This window comes from Cotesia glomerata, linkage group LG6 (genome assembly GCF_020080835.1).
Source record: "Cotesia glomerata isolate CgM1 linkage group LG6, MPM_Cglom_v2.3, whole genome shotgun sequence".
Taxonomy (NCBI): Eukaryota; Metazoa; Arthropoda; class Insecta; order Hymenoptera; family Braconidae; genus Cotesia; species Cotesia glomerata.
In genome coordinates, this window is record NC_058163.1 from 21,599,438 (window position 1) to 21,623,434 (window position 23,997).

At 29.6% G+C, this 23,997-nt stretch overlaps 1 protein-coding gene across 2 annotated transcripts in view; it reads left to right on the plus strand.

Moving 5' to 3' along the window:
* Positions 1-792: 792 nt before the first annotated feature.
* The window catches only part of LOC123267605 (5'-3' exonuclease PLD3-like), a 51,385-nt gene continuing 28,180 nt past the window's right edge, over positions 793-23,997 (plus strand). The window contains exons 1-3 of one of the 2 annotated variants that reach the window (XM_044732328.1): positions 793-1,076; positions 13,481-13,799; positions 14,036-14,296. In XM_044732328.1, coding sequence (XP_044588263.1) covers positions 13,686-13,799; positions 14,036-14,296 — 375 coding nt within the window. In that variant the 5' untranslated portion in view covers positions 793-1,076; positions 13,481-13,685. Of the gene's footprint in view, positions 1,077-13,480; positions 13,800-14,035; positions 14,297-18,397; positions 18,576-23,997 lie in introns of those variants that run through there. The other variant, XM_044732331.1, reaches the window with a different exon arrangement.

The following is a 23,997-nucleotide window of genomic DNA, read 5'->3' on the forward strand; positions in this document are numbered from 1 at the left end:
AAAATTTATTGTATCAAGTATTTATGATAATTTGAATTAAGAAAAAATTACTTCCACCAAGAATAGAATTTCAAGAAAAATTTTTACTTCGGTCAACACAACTTCGGTCTTTCTTCAGGCACCCGAAAATTTTCTTGAGCCAAGAATTTTGTTCTCGTCAGAAATTTTTTTTCAGTTTACAAGAAAAAATATGTAAATTAACCATTAAAAATTTGTAAATTTTACAATCTGCATTTACAGTTCTTTTAAGTTTCTACTTTTTATTATTTTTTCTCTTTTATTAATCCTTAAAAAAATTTTTTTAAGTCATAAAGTGAATTACATAAATGAGTATCACCTATATATTAGATAATAAATATCATGAAACTATAAAAAAAAAGCCGTAATCCATCCTAATGAAAGTCTAATCCCTATCAACGAAAAACAATGCCAGTAATATTTAACAAAATGGAATGAATTGAATACATTTACCTGAGGTAGGTCTGAACTATGTAGAAAACTAGGTATGTGTTTACAGGTAGGTGTATCGAGGTCACGCGAGCTGGCTAGGCGCAGGTCTGCCGGTGGCGAACAAACCCCTGAAACCTTCGGCAACCCCTTCACCCGCGGATAGTTTTCTCCGTCTATCTCGGATATGCCTTCTACTCGCTTTGTCTGCTCCTTGCCCTTAGTGCTGTTGATACTGCCTTAGAATTATAGTTATAGTTATAGATAGTTCTTCCTTCCCCATTTCCACCCCCGGCTGATGGTGGCTGTTCTCCAAGCGGTAAACGGTAGAGCCTGAACTGGGTAACGTTATCGTAAGAGAGCACCCGCCTAGAAGTAGCCTACAGACTTGTCAGGTTCCACCTGCCTGGTATTAGTATACTCTGCTGCTAAAGAGTCGCGTTCGCGCCCTCAAGCTACTCTCTATTTCATCTACCATTGCAATTTCTCTTTACTTGTTATTATTATTAGTATTAGTACTATTGTTATTGTTGTTGTTTTTACGGTAAACGTTGAGGTGATTCTTGTTGATAAGTTGGTGGTTTTGCGTTTTAATAAACAAGTGTATTGTGGTTGATTAAGGATGTAAGGTAATTTTTAATTGATAATTATTATTTTAAATTATTAAATGTTTATGGAGTCTCAAATGAAAATAGTAAAATTTTAATTATTTTACAGTTGAATTCAAGCTATTGTAAGTTAGTAAATATTCACTCAATATTGATTAATTTAGTAAAAAAAAAAATAATCAATAATTTAAGAGTTAAAATACGATTTATTATTTTTTTATATATATAAAACTAAAATCAGAAGATTTAAATCATTTTTAGCCGTAATAATAATAATAATAATAATAATAATCTCATGACTTAAAAATGTATTATTGTTAATACGAAGATCGTATTAATGTATTAAAAATGCTACTTAAAAACTTTATTAAAATCAATATTAGTTATGCTGACAAAATTTAATGATGAGCAATTTATAAGATAAAATGTGATAATGTATGTTATAAGTATTATTTTATAAAAAATGTATATTTGATGTAAATAGCTATAAGCTAACTGGATCAACTATTTTATATTATTATTATTATTATTCTAAGATCGGTGATTTTACTTATTAAAGAGCATTTATTATTATTATGCTAACATATTATTATTATTATTATTATTATTATTATTATTATTATTAAATAGAAAAATTTGTATTATTATATAATATTTAATGACAGCGTAATAAAATTAAAAACGTAAAGTTTAATAAAAAAAAAAAAAAAAAAAAAAATACTAAACATATGTTACGTCGACTTACGTTCATCATATATTAAAATAATCATAGTTTTTAATATATCAAATTATGTTTACATTCACGTGTGAGCCGTACAAAGATTATATATTAAGATAATCATAAATTCACTAAAACTAAAATATCTCGAGTATTAAAATTAAACATCAAAAAACATTTTTAATCCTTTGTAAACTCCAAAAAAAAAATAGATAGTCATCAAAAAGTAATTAATCGGATGAAACGTATGATAAACCGTAGTACCAACAAGACAAATTTGTTTATAAAATAAATTAGAAATTGATTAGTTTACTATTAAATTTGTTTATTCATGAGTAATGCATATTTTGCAAGTTTCGAGAATCATTAGTAAAACAACAAACGTGCTCGTGGCGGTCGTTTATTGTAGAATTCGACAGCGTAAACATTGAAACAATTACTGTGAAAGTGGGTAAAAGGGATAAATGTATACAGCACACCCGCACACAGACTATCAACCACCCTCACATGCGAAAGATCAGCTACACTACTATTACCACTACCATACTAGTCTGTAGTATTAGTTTACCAGGTCGCAACAATGAGCAATAACCGTCTGGTAACGTCCTGTCACAATTAGTTGCTCGACTATCGAAACTTTTGAGTTTGCATACAAATATATAAGTACAATGTATATAGATATATACTACATATATCCAATATCTCTTAAATCGTATTAGAGTAGCTCAAAAAATCTCAATTTTTTATTATTAACTAGCATGAACTGCGAGCTACGTAATATGCGCGGGTAATATGCCTGCAATAAAATCACATTAAAATAAAAATTACATACAAATAATTCGTACACTAACACCGATATATAAGAATTAAATACAAAATTAATAATACAAAATATGTAAAAAACAAAAAAAAAATAAACATATCAGTGAAGTTAATTACAAATAAAATTAATACACGGAGAAAAAAGTATTGCTATTGTAGCGATCCAGTGGATCGTGAACGTAGTATTGTGATTAGCTCAAAACAGTATTGTCATTTTCACAATATTATAACCTGATATACTCAATACTTCGGATTCTTATATTCACTTGCCGTGGTATGTGAATATGTCAAAACGTATTGTGATCATAAAGAAACGTTTCCTTACTACGGCGAAACGGATCGTGATTATCACGATCCACGACGCCTTCAGCGCCACCACGCATAACCAAGTCTGAAACTTACGAGTGGATTTGTTTACAATTTTGGTGATGAAATAGTGATAATTACATAAATTAGTGAATTAATAATAATAGCTATATAGATGATTGGGTTGTTGATAAATTACTCGAGTGAAATCTTGAAAAACTTGTGCCGATTTTCGAAGGCTAGTAAAGAAATAAATCTTCCTATGTTAACTGTGTTAATGCTGTGTCCATGGTTATTGTATATAATTCTACTGCGTTGATAAGGAAAAACAATGTACATTATATATTGTATTAAATAAATAAAATTTTTGTTTTCATAAAAGTATTTTTTAGCATAAATGATTTGATCCCATACTGTTTTATACAAAAATATGTTATTGTATGAAATATGTACAGTAATAAAGGAGTAAAAATTCCATTAAAAAATTTTTTTCTTATGATAAAAATATTTGCCTCTTTTAAATGAATACTTCGATAATACAAATTTCTAGCCTAATAATAATAATATTTGTAAAAATAAAAAGGCCATTCGGCAGCCGAAATGGAAGTAGATTTCATGGTGAATAATAAAAATACTACTAGGGTTGCATACGAAAAAAAAAATAAATTTCTGTTTGATTAAACAACACAGACGTCAAAACGAATGCAAAAGTAAAATTTCATTAAATCTGTCTAAAGCATGTGATTTTTGGCCTAGACTGATAATGAGGTACACAAATTAAAGCTTATTTAATAAGCTTTCAGATGCCATTTATAGAATTTTGATAAGATATCGCGTTCAATTGTAATTGCACGAAAATACGGTGAAAGTGAAAATTTTTGCGATTTTTGAAAATTTTTGAATTGCTATTATTCCTAAACTATTTAATTTGGAGAAATAAATAAGTACACACATTGAAGCTTATTAAATAAGCTCTCAAATGCAATTTACAGAAATCCGATTGGACGTCGCGTTCCATTGTTATTGCACGGAAATAAGGTAAAATTGAAAATTTTTTGCGATTTTTGAAAATTTTTTAATTGCTCTCATTTCTAAACTAATCGACAGATTTGGCTCATCTTAGAACTTATCCTCGGAAATCGTCCTAAGAATAAGTATGTTACGTTTTATTGAGATCTGTATAGAATTACGGAAGTTAGAGAAGAGACAATGCCGATTATATCGTATATATATATATATATATATATATATATATATATATATTGAAACACTAAATTTTTGCTTAATTTAAAAATTTAATTATTTAGACCATTAAACCTCGCGGATAAAAAATAATCGCCTAAACTTCTAAAAATTGGGATTCGCTGCTCTGGGATATTCCGCTCCCGTGAACCAATGAGTGTCTTTGTCTTTAGATGAATTTATTAGTTTTAGACACACTGATAGAAGGATTTGTTTATAGTTAAAAAGATTTGTTAATATTCAACAAATCATTTATTAGAAGCCATTTGTTAGGCCTTAACAAATATTTATTAGTATTTAAAAAGATTTATTAATATTTAATAAATGGATATCAGATTTATTAAATACAAACAAATCATTTTAAATACTAAGAAATATATATTTAATATTAAAAAATGGTCTCTAATAAATGATTTGTTAGCTATTAACAAATATTATTCAATACAAATAAATTCTTCTATCAGTGCAGAAGTTCTCACGCGTGCCAGTTAACTTGCTTTAATTACTTACAATTTTTAACTGCAAAGATGACCCTTCGTCCTTGATTGACCCTTTGGCAGGTTGCAGGTAGTCGTGGTAAAGAGGTGTTGGTGTTTTCAACAATAAATGGTGATTGGCGACAAGGATTATAACAAACTTAACTTTATTTCACCAAATCAACACTTTAAATATAAACTTGTAGGATTTCAGTAACGCAATTCAACGAAATACTTGTAAAAATAGGACACTTATACTTAGAATTATAACTAATTAAATATTAATGAATAAACGTGGTGAGTAATCACCCCCCTAGACAATGCCCCCATAGAATACCCCATAGCAACCTAGCAACCGTTGCTAGGCAACGCTTCCACAACAGTTGCCTAGCAACGAGGCTTCACATCTTACCAAACCAACTTTTTATTTGAAGACTTTGAATTTTTTACACTATAAAAAAATTAACTTTATTTAAGAAAAAAATTTTTGAACTAAAAAACTTTTTTTATAAAAATTTTTGCGCTACTTTTAAAAATAAAATTATTAGCACAAAAAAAAACAATAATCGGTTTTTTTTGCCATTCTGAAGCACACATGCTCTTTTTACTTCTATTTCATCATAATCAAAAAAGTTATGCCAGAAACTTAATAATGCAAATAGTCAATCAATTTTAAAATTTCCAATTTGAAATAAACATGCATGCGAACAGATGTGCCGAAATGTTTGATCAATTTGAGTAATAGTTTTTTTACAAAATAGGATTTTTTGAGGAATTTTATCCGTAAATTACGTGGTTTTGTGTAATTGATTTAGCAGACGTTCAAGTACTCGGTGAATATGATTGATTGCTAGGTTGCCAGTTACATACATACATTTATCTCTTTTCGAATATCTCTTTATAACTCGAAACTCGTACCTCTGTACTCAAACTCTCCGCTCTCTGGACTTAAACTCTATCCGCTGAATTCCATTACAATTGTAATTACAATTCTGCACATGCCTTTTGAATACCACTCTGACTCGATACTATAACGCAACAGCGCAACATTCTTTTAATTTAAGGTACTCTGAAGAAATCTGATTGCGCTACTCTGAACTATTAAATTGAAAATGAAAATATCGAAAGTCAACAAATCATAGAATCGATAAATAACTTTTTTGTCTAGATATCTTCACCCTCCGAATTAATAATGCTTGGTAATATTTTTAATCAAACTAATTGCAATAATAATTTAATTGGATGCGATAAATCACTGGAAATTTATTTATTGCTGTTATTTTTTTTTTTTTTTTCGTGTATTGATAAGTACAATAATTTTAATTATTACACGCAAAAACAGTCCGTTCAAAATGATAAAAACTTGTGAAATTTACAGTTTTATTACTGTCAAGGCGTAGCTGTCAAATTTACACTTTTAGAACTGTAATTTTTATTAATTAAAAGCTGTAAATTTTAAATGAGAGAAAGTTTTTATTTTATGTTCCAAAAAATGGAATTTTAGCATCTAAAAAAAAAAAATCTTAAATTTTCACGGAAAAAATGTAAATTTAGACCGTGGAAAAATGTTTAATTTACATGGAAAAAATATAAATTTATAAATTTTTATTACTACAGTAAGTGAAAAAATATTAAATTTATATAAAAAAAATGTAAATTTGCACCAAAAATGTAAACTAAATAAGAGGAACAGGATTTTAATCTTTTGTACGGAAAATTGTAAACTTAGTAGGTGAAAAATGTTAAATTTACACGATAAACGTAAATTTAGTATGAGAAAAAAGATATAAATTTTTTGTATAGAAAAAATGTAAATTTAGCAGGTGAGAAAAATGTTAAATTTACACACGCATAAAACGTTTTTATTGAAATAACAAAAGACGGGATAACTGAAAAATATGTTGTGGTAACAAATGAGTATAGTTATAGCAACAAATCCATTAGTTGCATTAACAAAATGTTTCCAGTTGTATTAACAAACCAATTTGTTAATTCACAAAATCAATTTGTTGCCCTAACGAAATAATTTTGTTGCAATAACAAAACTAATTTGTTGCTAAAATCTTTTCCAAATCGGCTATAGCTGATTATAGCATATTTTTTAAATTATGTATTTTCTTAATTACTTTAACAAATTGTCTTTGTTACTCCAATAACTTCTCTTTGTTGTTTTAATAGCATAATTTTGCTGTTTCAACAAAAAAATTTGTCATACCAACTAAAGTATTTTATCGAATCAACTTAAAGATTTTGCTATAGTAAAGAAGCTGTTTTGTTGTTATAACATATCAATAACTTTGTTAGAATCTAAATTTTGTTATTTTAACTTATAATTTGTTATCCCTATGTTAACAAATTCATTTGTTACCCCAACATATCTTACGTTATCTTAACAAAACTTTTTTCTGCGTGCATGAAAAAAATGTAAATTCAAACGGAAAATTTAAATTTAGCGTAAGGAAAAAGATGTAAATTTTTTGTATGTTATTTTTACAAATCTAAACCTACACGGAGAAAAATTTAAAGAAACCTTTCCAAAAATTATGGGAATGGTTCCTATAATATTATAGGAATGGTCCCTATATTATTAAAGGAATTGTTCTTATAATATTATAGAAATGGTTCCTATAATATTATAGGAATGGTTCCTATGATATTATGGGAATGATGCACATAATTATAGAAAAATGTTTATGTTCATAATAATAGAGCAATCACATCAAAAATATAAAGTAATTATTATATATTTTTTTGCTAATAATTTTTTTTTTTGTAAATAAAAATTGATCTTTCACTAGAGTGAAAAAATTTCTTTTTCATAATTTTTATTCACGTGTTTACTTAATCTTAAATTGTTTATTCCAACTCAGTTATTATTGTGTTAGATAATATTGAAAAATGTTGTAGCAATTCTAAAGTTTCTCTAATAAAAGGGATATTTTCTCACTATACAATTAAAGGAGCAAGGTAGATATGGAAATTCATTGTTTATTTTTACAATTTCATTTAATTTTTAAAACAAATTATTTACAATACATACATTGAATATTTATTAAATCCACATTTTGGGTATGTAACTTTTATTATTTATATGAACAATATTACTTATTTTCAATATTTCAAATGATGTGATTGGGAAGCAAGTAAAATTATCGAAATTACTAATAATCTCAAATGCTTCTAAGTGGTCATCGAAGTCACAACTAACTTGAGTTGTAATGATAAATATCTCAATATTATTAGGCATCATCACTATAATATTATAGGAATTATTCCCATAATATTATAGGAATGGTTCCTATAATATTATAGAAACTATTCCTATATACTCCAGGGTCGTCGTGACAAACTCTACCGAATTTACAAGAGAACTGGTTACGCATACAAGGAATATGTAGGTGTCAGACGTTTAGTGAAAAAGAGAATAAGTGAAGAAAAGAAAAGGTACTTTGATCAGCAGTTACACAGTGCGAAAAACTCTCGGGATATGTGGAATGATTTAAGAAAACTAGGCTTAGTAAAACAAAAAAAAATACTCAAGTGGCAATGCGAATAGATTTGAATGTTTTGAATGATTATTTTATACAGTCATCTAGCTGTCGTGACGGACCTGATGTTGGTGTCCAAGATATTGTATTGATTCGTAGAAATGACAATGTATTTAATTTCTCAGAACTGAATACATTTACTGTTAAAAAATCGATAATGCGTATAACGTCGAATTCAGTAGGACCTGATAAGTTTTCAATTAAATCATATAAATGTACATTGTCATTCCTACTGCCGCTAATTACAGAATTATTTAATAAGTCTTTGTCTACGGGAGTGTTTCCGATAGAATGGAAGTTGTCACATATCATACCCATTCCAAAGAAACCTAATGCCTCTGATTGTACTGATTATCGACCTATATCATTATTATCTAATTTGTCAAAAGCATTAGAACGGTGTGTGCATGATCAAATTGTGAGATACATTAATGACAATGATTATTTGGATAAATATCAGACCGGCTTTCGAGAAGGTTTAAACACTCAGACTGCGGTAATAAAATTTTGTGATGATGTACGACTAGCGATTAATGAATCTAATATAACAATAGCTGTACTCTTTGATTTAAGTAAAGCGTTTGACTCGGTAAACCACAAAAGGTTATTGCATAAATTACAATTTATGAACTTCTCTGATTCATCAATAGATTGGATTAACTCTTACTTAACTCAAAGAAGACAGTCGGTCTATTTCAATAGTCATGAGTCATCTTGGAAGGATATTATAAATGGCGTACCTCAGGGTAGTGTGCTTGGACCCTTACTCTTTTCTTTATATATTTCTGATCTTGCGAAACGGTTAAAATGTAAATATTTATTTTATGCAGACGATCTAATTATATATGCTTCATGTTGCCCATCGCAAATTAATGAATATGTTGCTATGTTGAATAATGAGATTGAAAGAATTATTGATTGGTGCAATTTAAATTGTTGAAATTGAATGCTACAAAAACTAGGTGCTATTATACTGGGAAGTAGGCAGAGAGTTAGCAGTAATTTTTGTAAAAAGTGCCCAAAATATAATTGTCAGTAATCATGTGATTCCATATGTACAATCAGTTAAATACTTGGGTTTGATAATTGATAATACTCTATCGTGGGAGAATCAAGTTGTAAGCGTATGTATTCGTGCGATGAAAACGCTAGCGCAACTAAAAATTAATAATGAAATTTTTAATGAACAGTTACGCATAAAATTGGTTACGACCTTGATTTTTCCCATCTTCGATTACTGCTGTGCTGCTTATACAAACATCTCAGGCAAATTACAGCATAGATTGCAGCGTAAAATAAACTCATGTATAAGATATATTTTAAAATTTCGAGATTTGAGCACACTACTCCGTATTATAAAAATTAGGCTGGTTAAAACTTGATGTTAGAAGAGATTATTTCATAGCTTGTTTATTTTACAAAGAAATTAAGTTAAATTACTGTCAATTATTTAAATCGAATTTAGAATTTCTGCCGATTGTGCTAAGGAGAGGTGACGTCAGGAATGATTATCTACGTCTGCCAAGAAGTAATTGTGCAATTTATGAAAACTCTTTCCTAATTCATGGTATAAAAGTTTGGAACTCGTTACCGGCCGAAATTACATTAATTGACAATTTCGAACAATTTCAACAGGCTTGCTATGACTTCTTCTTACAATAAATGTTAATGTTATTATTTCTCTGTTAATATGTTATTATTTTAAGAATTAATATGTTCTTACTTTTAATAATTTAATATCAAATATTTAAATTGTATTAAAAACACTGTATCAAATGTATACATGTAAATGATAAAATTTATGTATTGTTGATGGTCCTGAAGGAGCTTAGAACTCTAGGATCAAATAAATTTTTCTATCTATCTATCTATCTATCTATATATTATGGGAACCATTCCTATATATTGTGGGAATCATGCCGATATTACAGTTATAATTATAGGTATCGTTGCTATAATTATAGGAACCATTCCCATAATTATACAGTAAAAAATTTTTCGTCACTTTGTAGAGTGTTAAAATTTGTGTGTTGAATATTACACTCTAGTGTGTAGAATTTAACATTCTCATATGTTGATTTAATGATTTAACACACTAGAATGTTAAATTTTATACATTAGAGTGTAATATTCAACACACAAATTTTAACACTCTACACAATGACGAAAAATTTTTTACTGTGTATAGTAACATTTCCCAAAAATTATGGGTACAATTCCCATAATTTAAGTAATCGCTCCTAAAATGGTATAGGAAAACATTTAATTAAAATTATAGGAATGATTTCCATATTTTTCTCTCCGTGTATAATTTTAACACTTTTCTATTGTAAACATTGCATAAAACATCCGTATAATTTTTCCATTACCATTATTCTGTAATTTCCACCTAAAGTTTTTCGCATGCAGTAACTGCACTTTATTTGCCGCGACAATTACACTAAAACAGCAACAGAAAATGATAACTGAGTGGTACGTATCTATAAAAAGTCGTCATTTGATAAAATATTTACCGAAATCGATGAAATCGGAGTGAGGATCTGGTGAAATAAAAAAGCAGCCTCAAATGCGTGATGTCAATATTTAATTACTTTAGTCGAGTCGAACAAAAGTCGGATAAAAATAAACTGGTGTTTATCTGTCATTGGTATTAATGCCTGTGTGTCGCGTAAAATAATAAAATACAGCAATCACGCATATGTGGACTAGAGCGACATCATATGATATATGTAATGTATAATATATAATGTAGTGAGGGATGAAAATGAGATTCAATATTAGCGGGCGTTTGAAAAATTCATGAGCTAGAACTACTGTTAGGTTTGTCGATAGATAAGCTATCCAGTCTGCCTTCACACACACATACGTGTTTGAATAAGTGCGTGTCTCATGGCCATCAACATTTACGATGATAAATACACAAATGTGTGTACGAGTAACACAACGATCCAGTACTCGAGCTTTTATATTGTTTCCAATACATTCTAAGAATATTATTAATACTAATACAACAACAAATGTTAAAGTATATAATCATTTTAACTCACCTCTCCTTTATCATTATAATGCCCTAACAATACTTTGACCAAATTACTACTTGGGATATTAACTTACCATCCTAAAATTGTGTATTACATTAGGGGAAGATGCTCTGATATGATAAATTTAATATTCTATAATTTTTATTCCTGCTCAATATTTTATTTATTTAGTTCACAATTTTCAAACTCAATAAATGGGAGTTTTAATTTTAGATGTTTTACATTTGCTTAATTCAATATTTTAAATATTAATCGAACAAGACTTTAATATTTCCTTTGAAAAATTAATAAGAGAGTATCTATTCGCTTTACATTTAAATAACTGCTCCCAAAATTTCAATTAATTTAATGAATTTCTGTTAATAGTTCATTATTAACAACTTTTCAATTCAATTATAGTTATAAATTTAGTAACTTTATAAAGTCATTCTTATCCGTCGTTAAGCAAACACCAGCAGCGCCAGACGGCTGTTTGAATAATTAAAATTTTTTGGTTCCAGGTCAAGCCGATAAAATAGAAAGTTTCAGTGATTGAATTAAAAAATTATTTATAATTAAACTTTGTATTGGATGCTTTCAATTCATTTTTGGTTGAGGCAAATCATCAATAAGTCTCCAATTAATTTATTTAAAAGACTTCAAAACTTGATTTTAATAATTAATATAAATTATTTTTTATAATTTATAATGTTTAAATTTTACATATTATGTAAAAAGTAGTTTAATACTATAAAAAATATCGAATAAGCTTTTTAGGAGGGTAAAAAGTAATGATTTATATATAGTGTTAAAATTTAACTCTCTATAAGGGAGAAGATTTAACGACCATGCACTACCTGTCGGAAATTTCCAAAACTAATTTTAATAAAAAAATTATTTAATAAAAAAATTATTTATTTAAAATTATTAAAACAATTTTAAATTGACTAATTAGAGTGTAAAAATTTTTTATGGGTAATTAAGGGGCACAACCAGTGTGAAATTTTCAAAAAATCGATTTTTTTTTCGTATTTCGATAGGATATACTTTTAAAAAGGCCATTCGGCAGCCGAAATGGAAGTAGATTCCACATAAAGTAAATTTTCATTATAAATATTAATAATAATTTATTTATTTATTAATTATATATAATAATAACAACATAATTTATTTATTTATTAATTATTATATAATAACTTAAAATTTTTTACATTTATTTTCTTTTTACGAATTTTTTATTTTCAATATTTTAACACAAAATTTTAATTTTATATTATAACATAATAAAATACAAAAATTCGATAGGTTATTTCATTCAAAAGTTATGCGCGAAAGAATCAGCCAAAAAGTAAATTTTTAGGATTTTGAAAATTTTGAAACCATATAATTTCTGAACTACTTGACCGATTAAGCTCATCTTTGAACTTGGCCTTGGTATTTGTCTAAAAATGAAGTATGTTGAGTTTGAAAAGGATCCATTAACAACTATAGACGCTATCGTCCGGATAAGCCGCGTTATATCGTATATATATATATATATATCTATATATATATATATATATATATATATATATATATATATATATATATATATATATATATATAAATACATACATATATAAACTTTTGAACTAATGGCATTTTCTGAACCAGCTTGACGAACTAAGTCAGAAAATACCAAAATTTTTCAAAAGTTGCGTCATGAGGACAAATGCAATAGTTAGATTTCTATGAAATCTACTAAAAATAGCATATTAAAATTTTAAATTGATATCTCAAATAGTTTTTCAGTTACTGCCATTTAAAGAGTAGCTGCTCGGCAGGTAGAATAGGATTATTTTATCTTTAAACGCGTTTTTCTCGAAACAGCATTTTTGCAAATGATCCGATCACTACCAACTTTTTTTCTGCATGTTCTGTATATAGTTCTCCATACGATGACCCTCCAGATTTTTGATCTGATCAAAAATCAAATTTTGGCAGGCCAAAAACGAACAAAATTTTGGGTAGAATTCAACTTTTTTTTTTTTAAAAACGCCGCCATATTTTCAATTTTTGATATTTTTTTCAACCGTAACTCAGAAAATATTTAATTTTTTTCTTCAAAAATTTTACTGTATATTCTTAAAATATGTACTAATATACCTTTAAAATTTTAAAACAGTTCATACAGGAGTTTTTTTTTATTTTAATTCCGAAAAATCGCCTTTTTTTTAGGCTGTCACACTGGTTATGCCCCTTAAATAAATACAATAAAAAATACTAAATTTATTTAAAAAAATTTCTGTTTTAGAGAAAAATGGAGCAACAATTAAGCAACAAAAAGATGATAACCAAAGAGCAAGTGAGATTAAAAAAATGACAGTGAAAAAAAATGTAAACAATCGGTTTTTTCGCTGAGAACAAGAGTAGAAAGCCTGAGAATAAAAATAATAAAAGCTAGTATTAAATAACGAAAGTAAAGACGAATATAAAGTATTTCACGGAACCGGCCCATAATGTCTTTCTTCAGTTGGGCTAAGAGCGGACGAGAAAACGCAGAGCACTCGGGACGCAATTTACAAGATGGCCTCTTCCAAATAGCCTCCCAAGCTTGTCACATACTTGTGCAGGTACCAACAATGCCAACTCTCGACTCTAGTTTAATTAAAGTAAAAGCTTCCAACACTTGAGATTAGCCGATTTGTAACCAAACGAATCTGCTTTTATCAAATTAAACTCCTCAACATTTACATCCACATCTACATACACTTGCAAACTCCGGGATTCGTATAATACACTCAAAAATAAAAGCAATGATAATAAAATAAAAGAACAATGACACTAACGAGTTTTGGCTCTGAAATAGGTTAACAATACTCACAACGTCAGCTACGGAGGCAGTAACACCGTGACCAATGTGGCTTACTCAAAGTACCCATCAAGCTCACGCGTTCCATCAACCGGGAGTTCGCCAATGAGTGCATCGGGCTCCGGTAAATCGTATCCATCAACCAGCAGTAATTCGCACCAGCACTTAGAGACTCCCAGACGAGCCAAGGACCAAGATGTCGTTGTTCTATTGCCCAGTCGTAAAAGCCGGACTCCCAGGGTGAAGCACAAGCTCTCGGTAAGTAACTTCTCTGCCATACCTGTTAGCACGTAAAAACTAATATGTAACGTGTAATGCGTGATAACAAAGTGTGTTTAATGTTTCCCAAGAGAAGGTAATTCTCAAACTACCGTGTATGCTCCATTCCTGGATACTGCCGGGGATAAGTGTTATACATTGTCATTTATATCACTTAACATTGTCATCAGAGTTAGCTAACAGAGATCGGAAATAACAAAAATTTTTTAGTATTTACTATTTGGTCAATTAAACTCTTATTGTTTGTTTTTGCGAATGTTTGAATCGATTTTTCCATGAAAAAAATTTTTTTTATATTTTATAGGAATTTTTACTTTAATTAGCGTCGAATTAAATAAAAATTAACTTATTAGTTTGTTAAAATAAAATTTAATCTCAGATAAGCTTCTTAAAAATATCAAAAAATGATTATTTTTTTTTTTAATTATTATCTTTATTAATATATTTTATAGTATACAGATACAAATTTTTGTATACAATGTTGTTTATTTATAATTCCTGTCCTAAAAGACTCTACTTATGATAGAATTTACATTATTTTTTATTTATATAGAATATAAAATTTTTATTTTGATATTTATTTTATTTTTAGGAAAAAATTTTTAATTAAAACCTAAATTAATCTATCAAAAAATGATTTTTATTTTAGAAGTAATATAATCTCAAAATGAACTCTCTTATAGGGAGAAGATTTATTAACTATGCGCCACCTGTCGGAAATTTTCAAAACTATTCCGGTCGAAAAATTGTAAATTGACATATATGGACATATCAAGACAAATATGGCCTATTATGCCTCCAAATTCATGGCTCATTTCCAAAACATCCGATTTAAAAAAAAATCCATAGACATTTTTTTCATGAATCCAATGATTATAGACTTTTCTCTAAATGTTTCCCCCATTTTAGATTTATTCATGATCGTTTTCGTCGCGCTTTAAGTACAGTATTTATATTCATCTATATATTAAGAATTTTATAAATAACAGACGCTGAAGTAGACAAATTATTTGCTGGTATTGCAGAATTTGGGTCACAATTTGAATAGTCTGTAGGTGTAGTAAGTGGCAATTTAAACGGTACCTAACTGAAACTCTGGCTAAGGTCAGGGTTGAAAGCTCCCATTAAATCACGTGCTATTGGAATCGACTTTGCCGTAGTTCCTCTACCTACGAAACAGACTATAATCTTATTCCTGGTCCTATTCTCGTTCTCCAAGTAGTCGGTAGTTGGTAGTCTCTCGTTGTCGTATAAGTGAGAATTTTATCGCGACAGAACACGAGATGCGCTGGTGTAGGTTAGGCCACTAAGAAAGTTACTGCCAATAAAATAACCTTCCAAGACGGAAAATTCTGTCTGCTTAGGTAGAAAAGACAAAAATTTACAGCGTGTACCTATATAGAAAAAAAGGAAAAAAATTAATGTCGGAAAAAAAGAGACAAAGAAGAGCAACTGCTCAATCTTGTTCTTGCTTGAGTATTTTAAGACGTTAAAGATGAAACTCCGTACGTGTATGGCCGGGCGGTGGGTGGTCATGGTTGAAGAAAAAAAAATTATTATATGTAAGATTTTTTTGTTTTTCCGAAAGTAAAGTAAAGTAAAACCAGAATTAGATCGTGTGGCTTTTGCTGGGACCATTACCGAGTGCCATTGCACTACTGTCCGGAATTGCTTGACATTTCATGGATGTAATGGAGACAACAGTGACCATTCAGAGAAACCTTTTGCCGTTTCTAAAAGACAGTTTGTACTTTCTTGAGTTATCACTGTGTCTTTGTGTTTGGATTTTTTACCAGCTTACTCTGAATGACAATTCAGACCCTGAAAGAAGAAGCGAACCGTGAACGATGATGTTAATGGTGATGATGATGATAAATGGTGACTGACGAATCGATTGAACCGTGAAAAATTTATATTAAAGTAACTGAGTAAATAATAAAATAAAATTGCCCAAAGGAGTGTCTCGTCTCCTCGAATTGTCGCGTGCTGAGCGGGTATGAAGTGTTGGATCGAATTCACGCAAAAATATATCTCCTGAAGGATATAAGAGCTGGTGATAGATCTGAATGATGCTATCAGTTAATTTCGAAACTTCCTCGCCACGCGATTTCCCCGAATGAAATACAATAAATATATCGCTAAAATATATTAAATTTTTTTCCTTAAATTGTAGAAGATATTTAATATCTTATATTGAAATCCTGGGAATCCTACAATGCACGCCTTTCACAATCATGGTTGAATTTAAATTTCATTTGCTGATACTTGGGTTGTCATTTTTAATCCTAATTTTTTTTGGACATTGAAAATTACATTTGTAGTTGTATTGATAATGTATTAACAACTTATACGCATGCTTAAAATTAAAAAAAAATTGTCATTATTTTTATAATGTACTAGCCGTTCCCGCCCGCTTCGCTGGACGAATTTCAAAAGGAAATAAATTAAATTTTATGTATCATTTCTATTTTTTTTTTATTTAAATGTTTATATTCTCTTTTTTTTTTAATTTAAAAAAAATTTTTTTTTTAATTTTTATTTTTTTTTCTCAAATTTATTTCATTCTTTAAATAAGAGACAAATTAATTTAAAAGAAAATTTATTAATATAATAACTTATTACTTTTATAATAAAAATAAATGTTGATAAACAATCAAGTAAAGAATAAATAGGAAAAAAATTATATGATAAGATAAACTTCGGTGAAATTCATAGCAAAATCCGTGTTAATCTGTCTCCATCTCACATTCGACGACTCGTCGCTCATACGTCGCGTTTTTCGGGACAAAAAACATAGTTGTTAATATAACTGCGTTAAAACCAAACACCCGAAATTCAAAAAGTGAATAATTTTTGTTGACTGCAAAGCTGTGACCATATTGGCAGACCGCGCGAATCGTCAACACCTTCAAAAATTACAAAAAAAAATAATATTATATATTTTATAAAAAAAGAAATCTTATAATATTTTTTAATGGAAATGGAAAAACGTACGACCACTGCGGACCAGTACGGTGAACAAAGAGTACGTTTAATCACAACCTTTTTCAAGTAAGATTTAAAAAAAATTGTCATTATTCTTATAATGTATTTTTTTAATGAAAAATTTTTAAATTTTCTATTTTCTAATGCTCAATTTACAATGCATATATTATAAAATTTATATTTTCAGGTTGACAATTTTTAAACTAAAAATTACATTTATAAAAATATAAATTTTACAAATTTGCTTCCAATTTTGACCGAAATTTTTTTTTCCGTTCACAATTAATAATTCTGTTAAATATTATATAGCTTTAGAAACAATTACTCAAATTTTCCATTTAAAATTTATCTATAAATCCGCAATTTTATTAAAACTTGTTATTTTCATTATTCCTCAATTAATCACTGATTAATATCTTATTTTATCAAAATTTAATTAAATTTTTTAATTTCTGGAATAGAAAAGATTAAAAAATACTGAGTTATTTTTATGGTCCAAGTTCCTGATAATTTTCATTATTATTTATAAATTATGGACGATAACAGAAGTCATAATTAAAAAATACTCTCTCAAAATAAAAAAATTTCTCATTTTCGGTCATAAAAGTCAATAGAATAGAACATATTAATAACCTCGAAATGGAGTCTATATCTCCAAAATGTCGGCACATAATCACGTGACTTAGGCCCGAGGGAACCGAAGTTATAAAGTTACATTAACCTTACAGTTTCCAGCTTACAGCACAGGTTTTCTCTTACCAGCGATTGTAATTTGTGTATTTTACTGTCGCATGTTTACACGTGAAATGACGCGATAGGCACATCAGAGTAGTAGGACAATGGAATTTTCCTTTGTCCGCGTCTGTTAATGGAGGATCAACACGCCCGATTAATTTCTCATTCAGTGTATATTACGCGAAAACAGGTCTTTGCTGGTAGCGTACTCTGTGCCCGTTCTCCGACAGTAATACTATGTCCTGTGTGCTGTCCTGTGTCTACCACACTATAGATATACACCCGAACTGTATAAAATATGTAGTGGATAGTGGATGTATGTCTATGACGGTGGGTGTTGATACACGCTCGGACGCCATTGCTCGATGCGTTTAAACGTACAGACAATAATAACATTCAGTCGAACGGGCAAGAACTGACAGTACGAGTGATGGAATATATACATATAGACGGAGATAATTAAAGGAAGGGTCATCGGAAGTGAAGTAACAACATTTGAAAGTGGAGGCTTTTGTTTTACCAATGACTCAATGTAATGGTAATAATTACTGGTATACATAACAATCATTAAATATTCTGTTTATCTAACCCGGTGGGCTTACGGCGATATTCCGATTTCAAGTGTACATATAGTACATTTATACCCATGCATAACATAACCAATAATAAATGATTATCCGAGCGTAAAATTATCTCCCACTGATGAATACCCGACAAATGACCACTCACTATCTCTCACCAGAACACTGGCATAGACTATTAATTTTAAACAGCTTTCAATATTCACCCTGCTGATACTTATTTTTTGTTTTTTCTGACGAAAAATTTTAACTCTCGAGTTTATGCAACGATAGATAATTAATTACCCAGTACGATTTCGGGAGAACTATTTACAACTCTGCTCGGTGAACCGGAGTTATAGCTGGCTAATGCTATCAAATCGAGGATACTAACAATACTAAGGAACGAGAGTGTTTTCTCAATCCGGGATCATTCTGTTCGAGACTAGTCGGAAGTTATGGAATTCGCGGTTATATTGGCTGTGTAACTCCTCGAGTTGTAAACTTTGGATTACAATACATTAATCCTGGTTTATCTGGACGGACTATTGATACTTAAATTTTGATTGTAGTATTTGATGTTCGGCTCTTAATTTCGATGTTTTGGTTTCAATTGTAGAACAGTTTATAGTTTTCAACGAAATTTTTATCGGGTTTAAGATAACATCAATTCTTAAAAATTTTTGCCATTAAATAGTTTTTATATAATTTTTGAAACTAATTAATCTTATAAAAATTTCGAAGATTATTTTTACCATACTACACTGATAGAAGGATTTAGTACGGAGTAATAAACTGATTTAGTAAAAAAATTTTTAGTCATTTAAGGTAAAAGACCCAGTTATTAGGTGACTGAATGGTAGTTACGGGCAATGTCTCGGATAGCTTAATTGGTAGAGCTTTTAGCGCGTAACCAAACGATCCGGGTTCGAATCCCGGTCTGGGCTGTCCGAATTATTTTTTCGGTTACCGAAAATTCCTACTGAGTAAGGCCCCCTCCCCCATTATCCTTTATTTCTCCTGTTCCCAAATTTGTCTTTAATTACAAATTTAACTATGAATTATGGCCTAGTTTTTGACACTTGCAATTTTATTTGAATTAAAAAAAAAACAAATCAACTCTAATAAATTAATAAATATAATTTTTGAATTATAAATTTTAAGAAAATTGGTTTTTTGAGAACATTTAATTTTTTTGATTATAATAAAATTGCAAGTGTCAAACAACTAGGCCAGTGTCAATAACTGGGTCTTTTACCTTATTTGAGAAAAAAAAAAATATTTTTTATTCATCAATAATATTTGTTACAGTTTAATAAATGATTTTTTTATTCTAAATAAATTATATAAATATAAACAATGCCTTATTATATGGAAATAAATATTTGTTTCCACCAAATAATATTTAGTAGTATGATATATAACCTATTCACTGACAGATTATTTTATTCAGCTCGATTTTGGGAGATTTATCAAACGTTTGAAAACACACATACTTCAATAAATGGTTTCTATAATATGTCTTTTCTCAGTGGAGTTTAGTTTACATTTTTCGATTTGTCTGTTATTGATATGTTAAAAACTTGTTTAATTTTTAATTTTATAAATGTCTCAAATAAAAAATTTCAACTTAACGTAATTCTTTTCTTTATAATACCTTATAGTATTACTTAAAATTATTTTGATTTATTTTGAGTAAAAAAGTTAGTTATACGCTAAATTAGTTAAAAAATTTATTTCTTTAATACCAGTAAACGATTTATTGAGTAGCAATAAATCATTTGTTAAATACTACTATTTATTTGGTGAAAATAAATGGGCTTTAATAACAGATTTAGTAACTATTACTAAATATTTAGTAATGAAAGGTTTGTTACTAAACCATTAAGTAACTATTACTAAATCTTATTAAATAGAACTAAATCCTATGAGTGTATTAATTCCTCCGATAAAAATTAAATTGCTTCAAATCAATTTATATGTACTAAAAAAAATGTTAAAGTGATAAGCAGGACTGAAAGAAACAACTCTAATCTCATCCCTCGCGTGCCAAAAAAGCATAACCAAAAAAATAATAAAATACTGAGGGATGTTATTCACACGCCAGGAGATTACAAGTAAGAAGGATCTATAGTCATAGTTATAACTATTATATATACCCGAGACGTATTTTTTCGTCGAGGGAGTTTCAGATTAAATTTCGGAAATTACACAACTTCTTCTTCTGGTTTCCCCCTCCAAACCCCTGGTGTCGCGAATCTCCATCCCCAGATAAGTACATGCATAGATCCAAGCGGAATATTATAAGAAGGCATGAACTTGTTCTTATTATTTCGTTTCAGTGTTAGCAGAAATGAAACGGCAGAGTGCCCCAAAAATAGTTAACTGTGCCACGACACGATACGAATTAAAGCCCCGAAAGAGGGCTGTCCAAGAGTACTTATTACAAGTGATTATTTTTACGTTCCTTCCCCTTTAGCTTCTACCACTTCCCGTGGAATATGTAATCATTGTATTTTTGAGGTTGTGCCACAAACTCACCCCATTTTTAAGTATCACCTTCGCCGCTTAATGCTGGCTGGTGGTGATTTCCACCAAGAATATAAAGAAGAAATAACAAGACCGTGAACCAGAGGACGACGGAGATGGCGACAAAGACAAGAAAGAAAGAAGAGAAGAAAAGGAGAATGACTAAGTAGAGGACAGCCCTTAAGTTTCACATGCTGGGCTTCGGCTTTCAATTTAGCAAAGTCATTCTCGTGTTACCGCCCACGTCTAGGCCCCATCTAGCAGCATTACTATACTATAGTTACACCCGCAAAGTCCTGGACGATTTTTATGAAGACTATCTGACACAAGAATAAGGGTAACAAATGGCCGAGGCTAGAACAAACTCTAAATGGAAACTTTAAAACTTTATTTTCTTCTCTTTGGATTTTCACCCTCCCAGTTTGCCTCTTCTCTTCTTGTCAAGAAGAGAAGAAAATTTTCCTGATATCTACCCCTTGAAAGACGCAACCACGGAGTTTACCAGCAGTCCCAGTGGCTCATCAACTTTCGACCTCGATGGCATATTGATCGTTAGATTAATATATTCTCCAGGAAGCATTAACGTACACGAACTTCTGGGACGAATATCGCCCTCGATGTTTCCACAGAACCTTCGACAGTGTGCACTAAGATCAATAAATATAATATGTCTTTTATCAATATTGTTATTTAACGTTTTTCACATGCGATCGAACAATTATCTACACGGGGGACATTAACAAGCGCCATCTTTCTTAACGTTATTACTTTAATTACTAAATTGATTTGACCGTGAAATTAATTAGGGTTGTTATTGTAAGCTTGCTACGTACTAAGCACCAACTGGCCTGGGATATATCTAGTAGAGGTTATGCTTTTTTATCTTTGCTCAAGGGGGTAATTCTCAATTAATTACCTCATTTTTATGCCTCAATAACGGCTGCACGCTTAATAGAATGTTTTATTTCAAAATTATATTTTTTATCCGTAAAAAATTTTTTTGCAATAATCATGTTAAAAAATTTGATATTTTTTTATTTGGTTTATTAAAAATGACGTATATGTCCTAATATAACTCAACATAACCATTATCAAGGCTAATATGATTATATTATTTTTTTTAGCAAAGTTAGTATCGAAATTCTCCAACAGGTGGCGTATTGTCGCTTTATCGTCTTCTGACAAGAGAGTTAAATTTTTAAATACTTAAGTTTTATAAAAAATTTCTTTTTTGCTCTTTTAAGGAGCTTAAGGCGACACCTAGCAGCCTTTTTATCGAACTAAATTTATAAAAAGCGCTAATTAAGTCTATTATAATTAATTTCTCGTAGAAAAAAGATCAAAAGTGGAAATTTTCAAGGACCGTAACGTCAAATTAGGGAAATTAAATAATTATATAATTTTTTAAAATTTAGTTTCGACATTCTCCAACAGGTGGTGTATTGTCGCTTTATCGTCTCGTTAAAAGAGAGTTGAATTTTTAAATTCTTAAGTTTTATAAGAAATCTTTCGTTCATTCTCAAAGGATTTTAGGCGTTACCTAGCGGTTTTTTCTCGAACTAAATAAGTGAAAAGCGCAATTTAAATGTATTATAATTAATTTTTCCCGCATCTATAGAATATGAAGCGGGAAACTCCTATTCTTTCCCGCTTCACAGCGTTATTTATATTTATAAAAATGCTTACCGTAAGGTGGACGGTGTGGCTTAATGTACATAGAATAAGCGAAAGGAAATTTAGTATAGACCGGATAGCTCAAATGGTAGAGTAGCCGACATGTCTTCGGAAGGTTCTGGGTTCAAATCCCAGTCCGAGCTATCTAATAATTTTTTCTCGCATATTCTATAAACTCACATTAAGATGATCCTCTCCACATTCCTTTCTCAATCCTTTCCTACCAATATCCTGTTACATAAATGTGGAACGATTCACGTAATAATTACCGTAACTCCTATTCTTTCCCGCTTCACAGCGTTATTTATATTTATAAAAAATGTGGAACGCTTCACGATTTTGCGTGTCATCCTTGCGCAATATTCTATAAATGTATTATAATTACTTTCTTCAAGAAAAAAGATAATTTTTAAAAACATTATCGTCAAATTAGGGACATTAAATAGTTATATAATTTTCTTAGCAAAGTTAGTTTAGAAATTCTCCAACAGGTGGGGTATTATCGCTTTATCGTCTCCTAACAAAAGAATTAAAATTTTTAAGTTTTAAAAAAAATCTTTTGTTCACTCTTTTAAGGAGCTTTTAGTCGACATCTAGCGGCTTTTTATTGAACCAAATTTGTAAAGAGCGCTAGTTTATACAAATATAAATAATGCTGTGAAGCAGGAAAGAATAGGAGTTATGGTAATTATTACGTGAAGCGTTCCACATTCACGTAACAGGATATTGGTAGGAAAGGATTGAGAAAGGAATGTGGAGAGGATCATCCTAATGTGAGTTTATAGAATATGCGAGAAAAAATTATTAGATAGCTCGGACTGGGATTCGAACCCAGAACCTTCCGAAGACATGTCGGCTACTCTACCATTTGAGCTATCTGGTCTATACTGTTTCCTTTCGCTTATTCTATATACATTAAGCCACACCGTCCATCTTACGGCAAGCATTTTTACAAATATAAATAATGCTGTGAAGTAGGAAAGAATAGGAGTTACGGTAATTATTACGTGAAGCGTTCCACATTCACGTAACAGGATAATTGGTAGGAAAGGATTGAAAAAGGAATGTGGAGAGGATCATCTTAATGTGAGTTTATAGAATATGCGAGAAAAAATTATTAGATAGCTCGGACTGGGATTCTTTACAAATATAAATATAAATAATGCTGTGAAGCGGGAAAGAATAGGAGTTACGGTA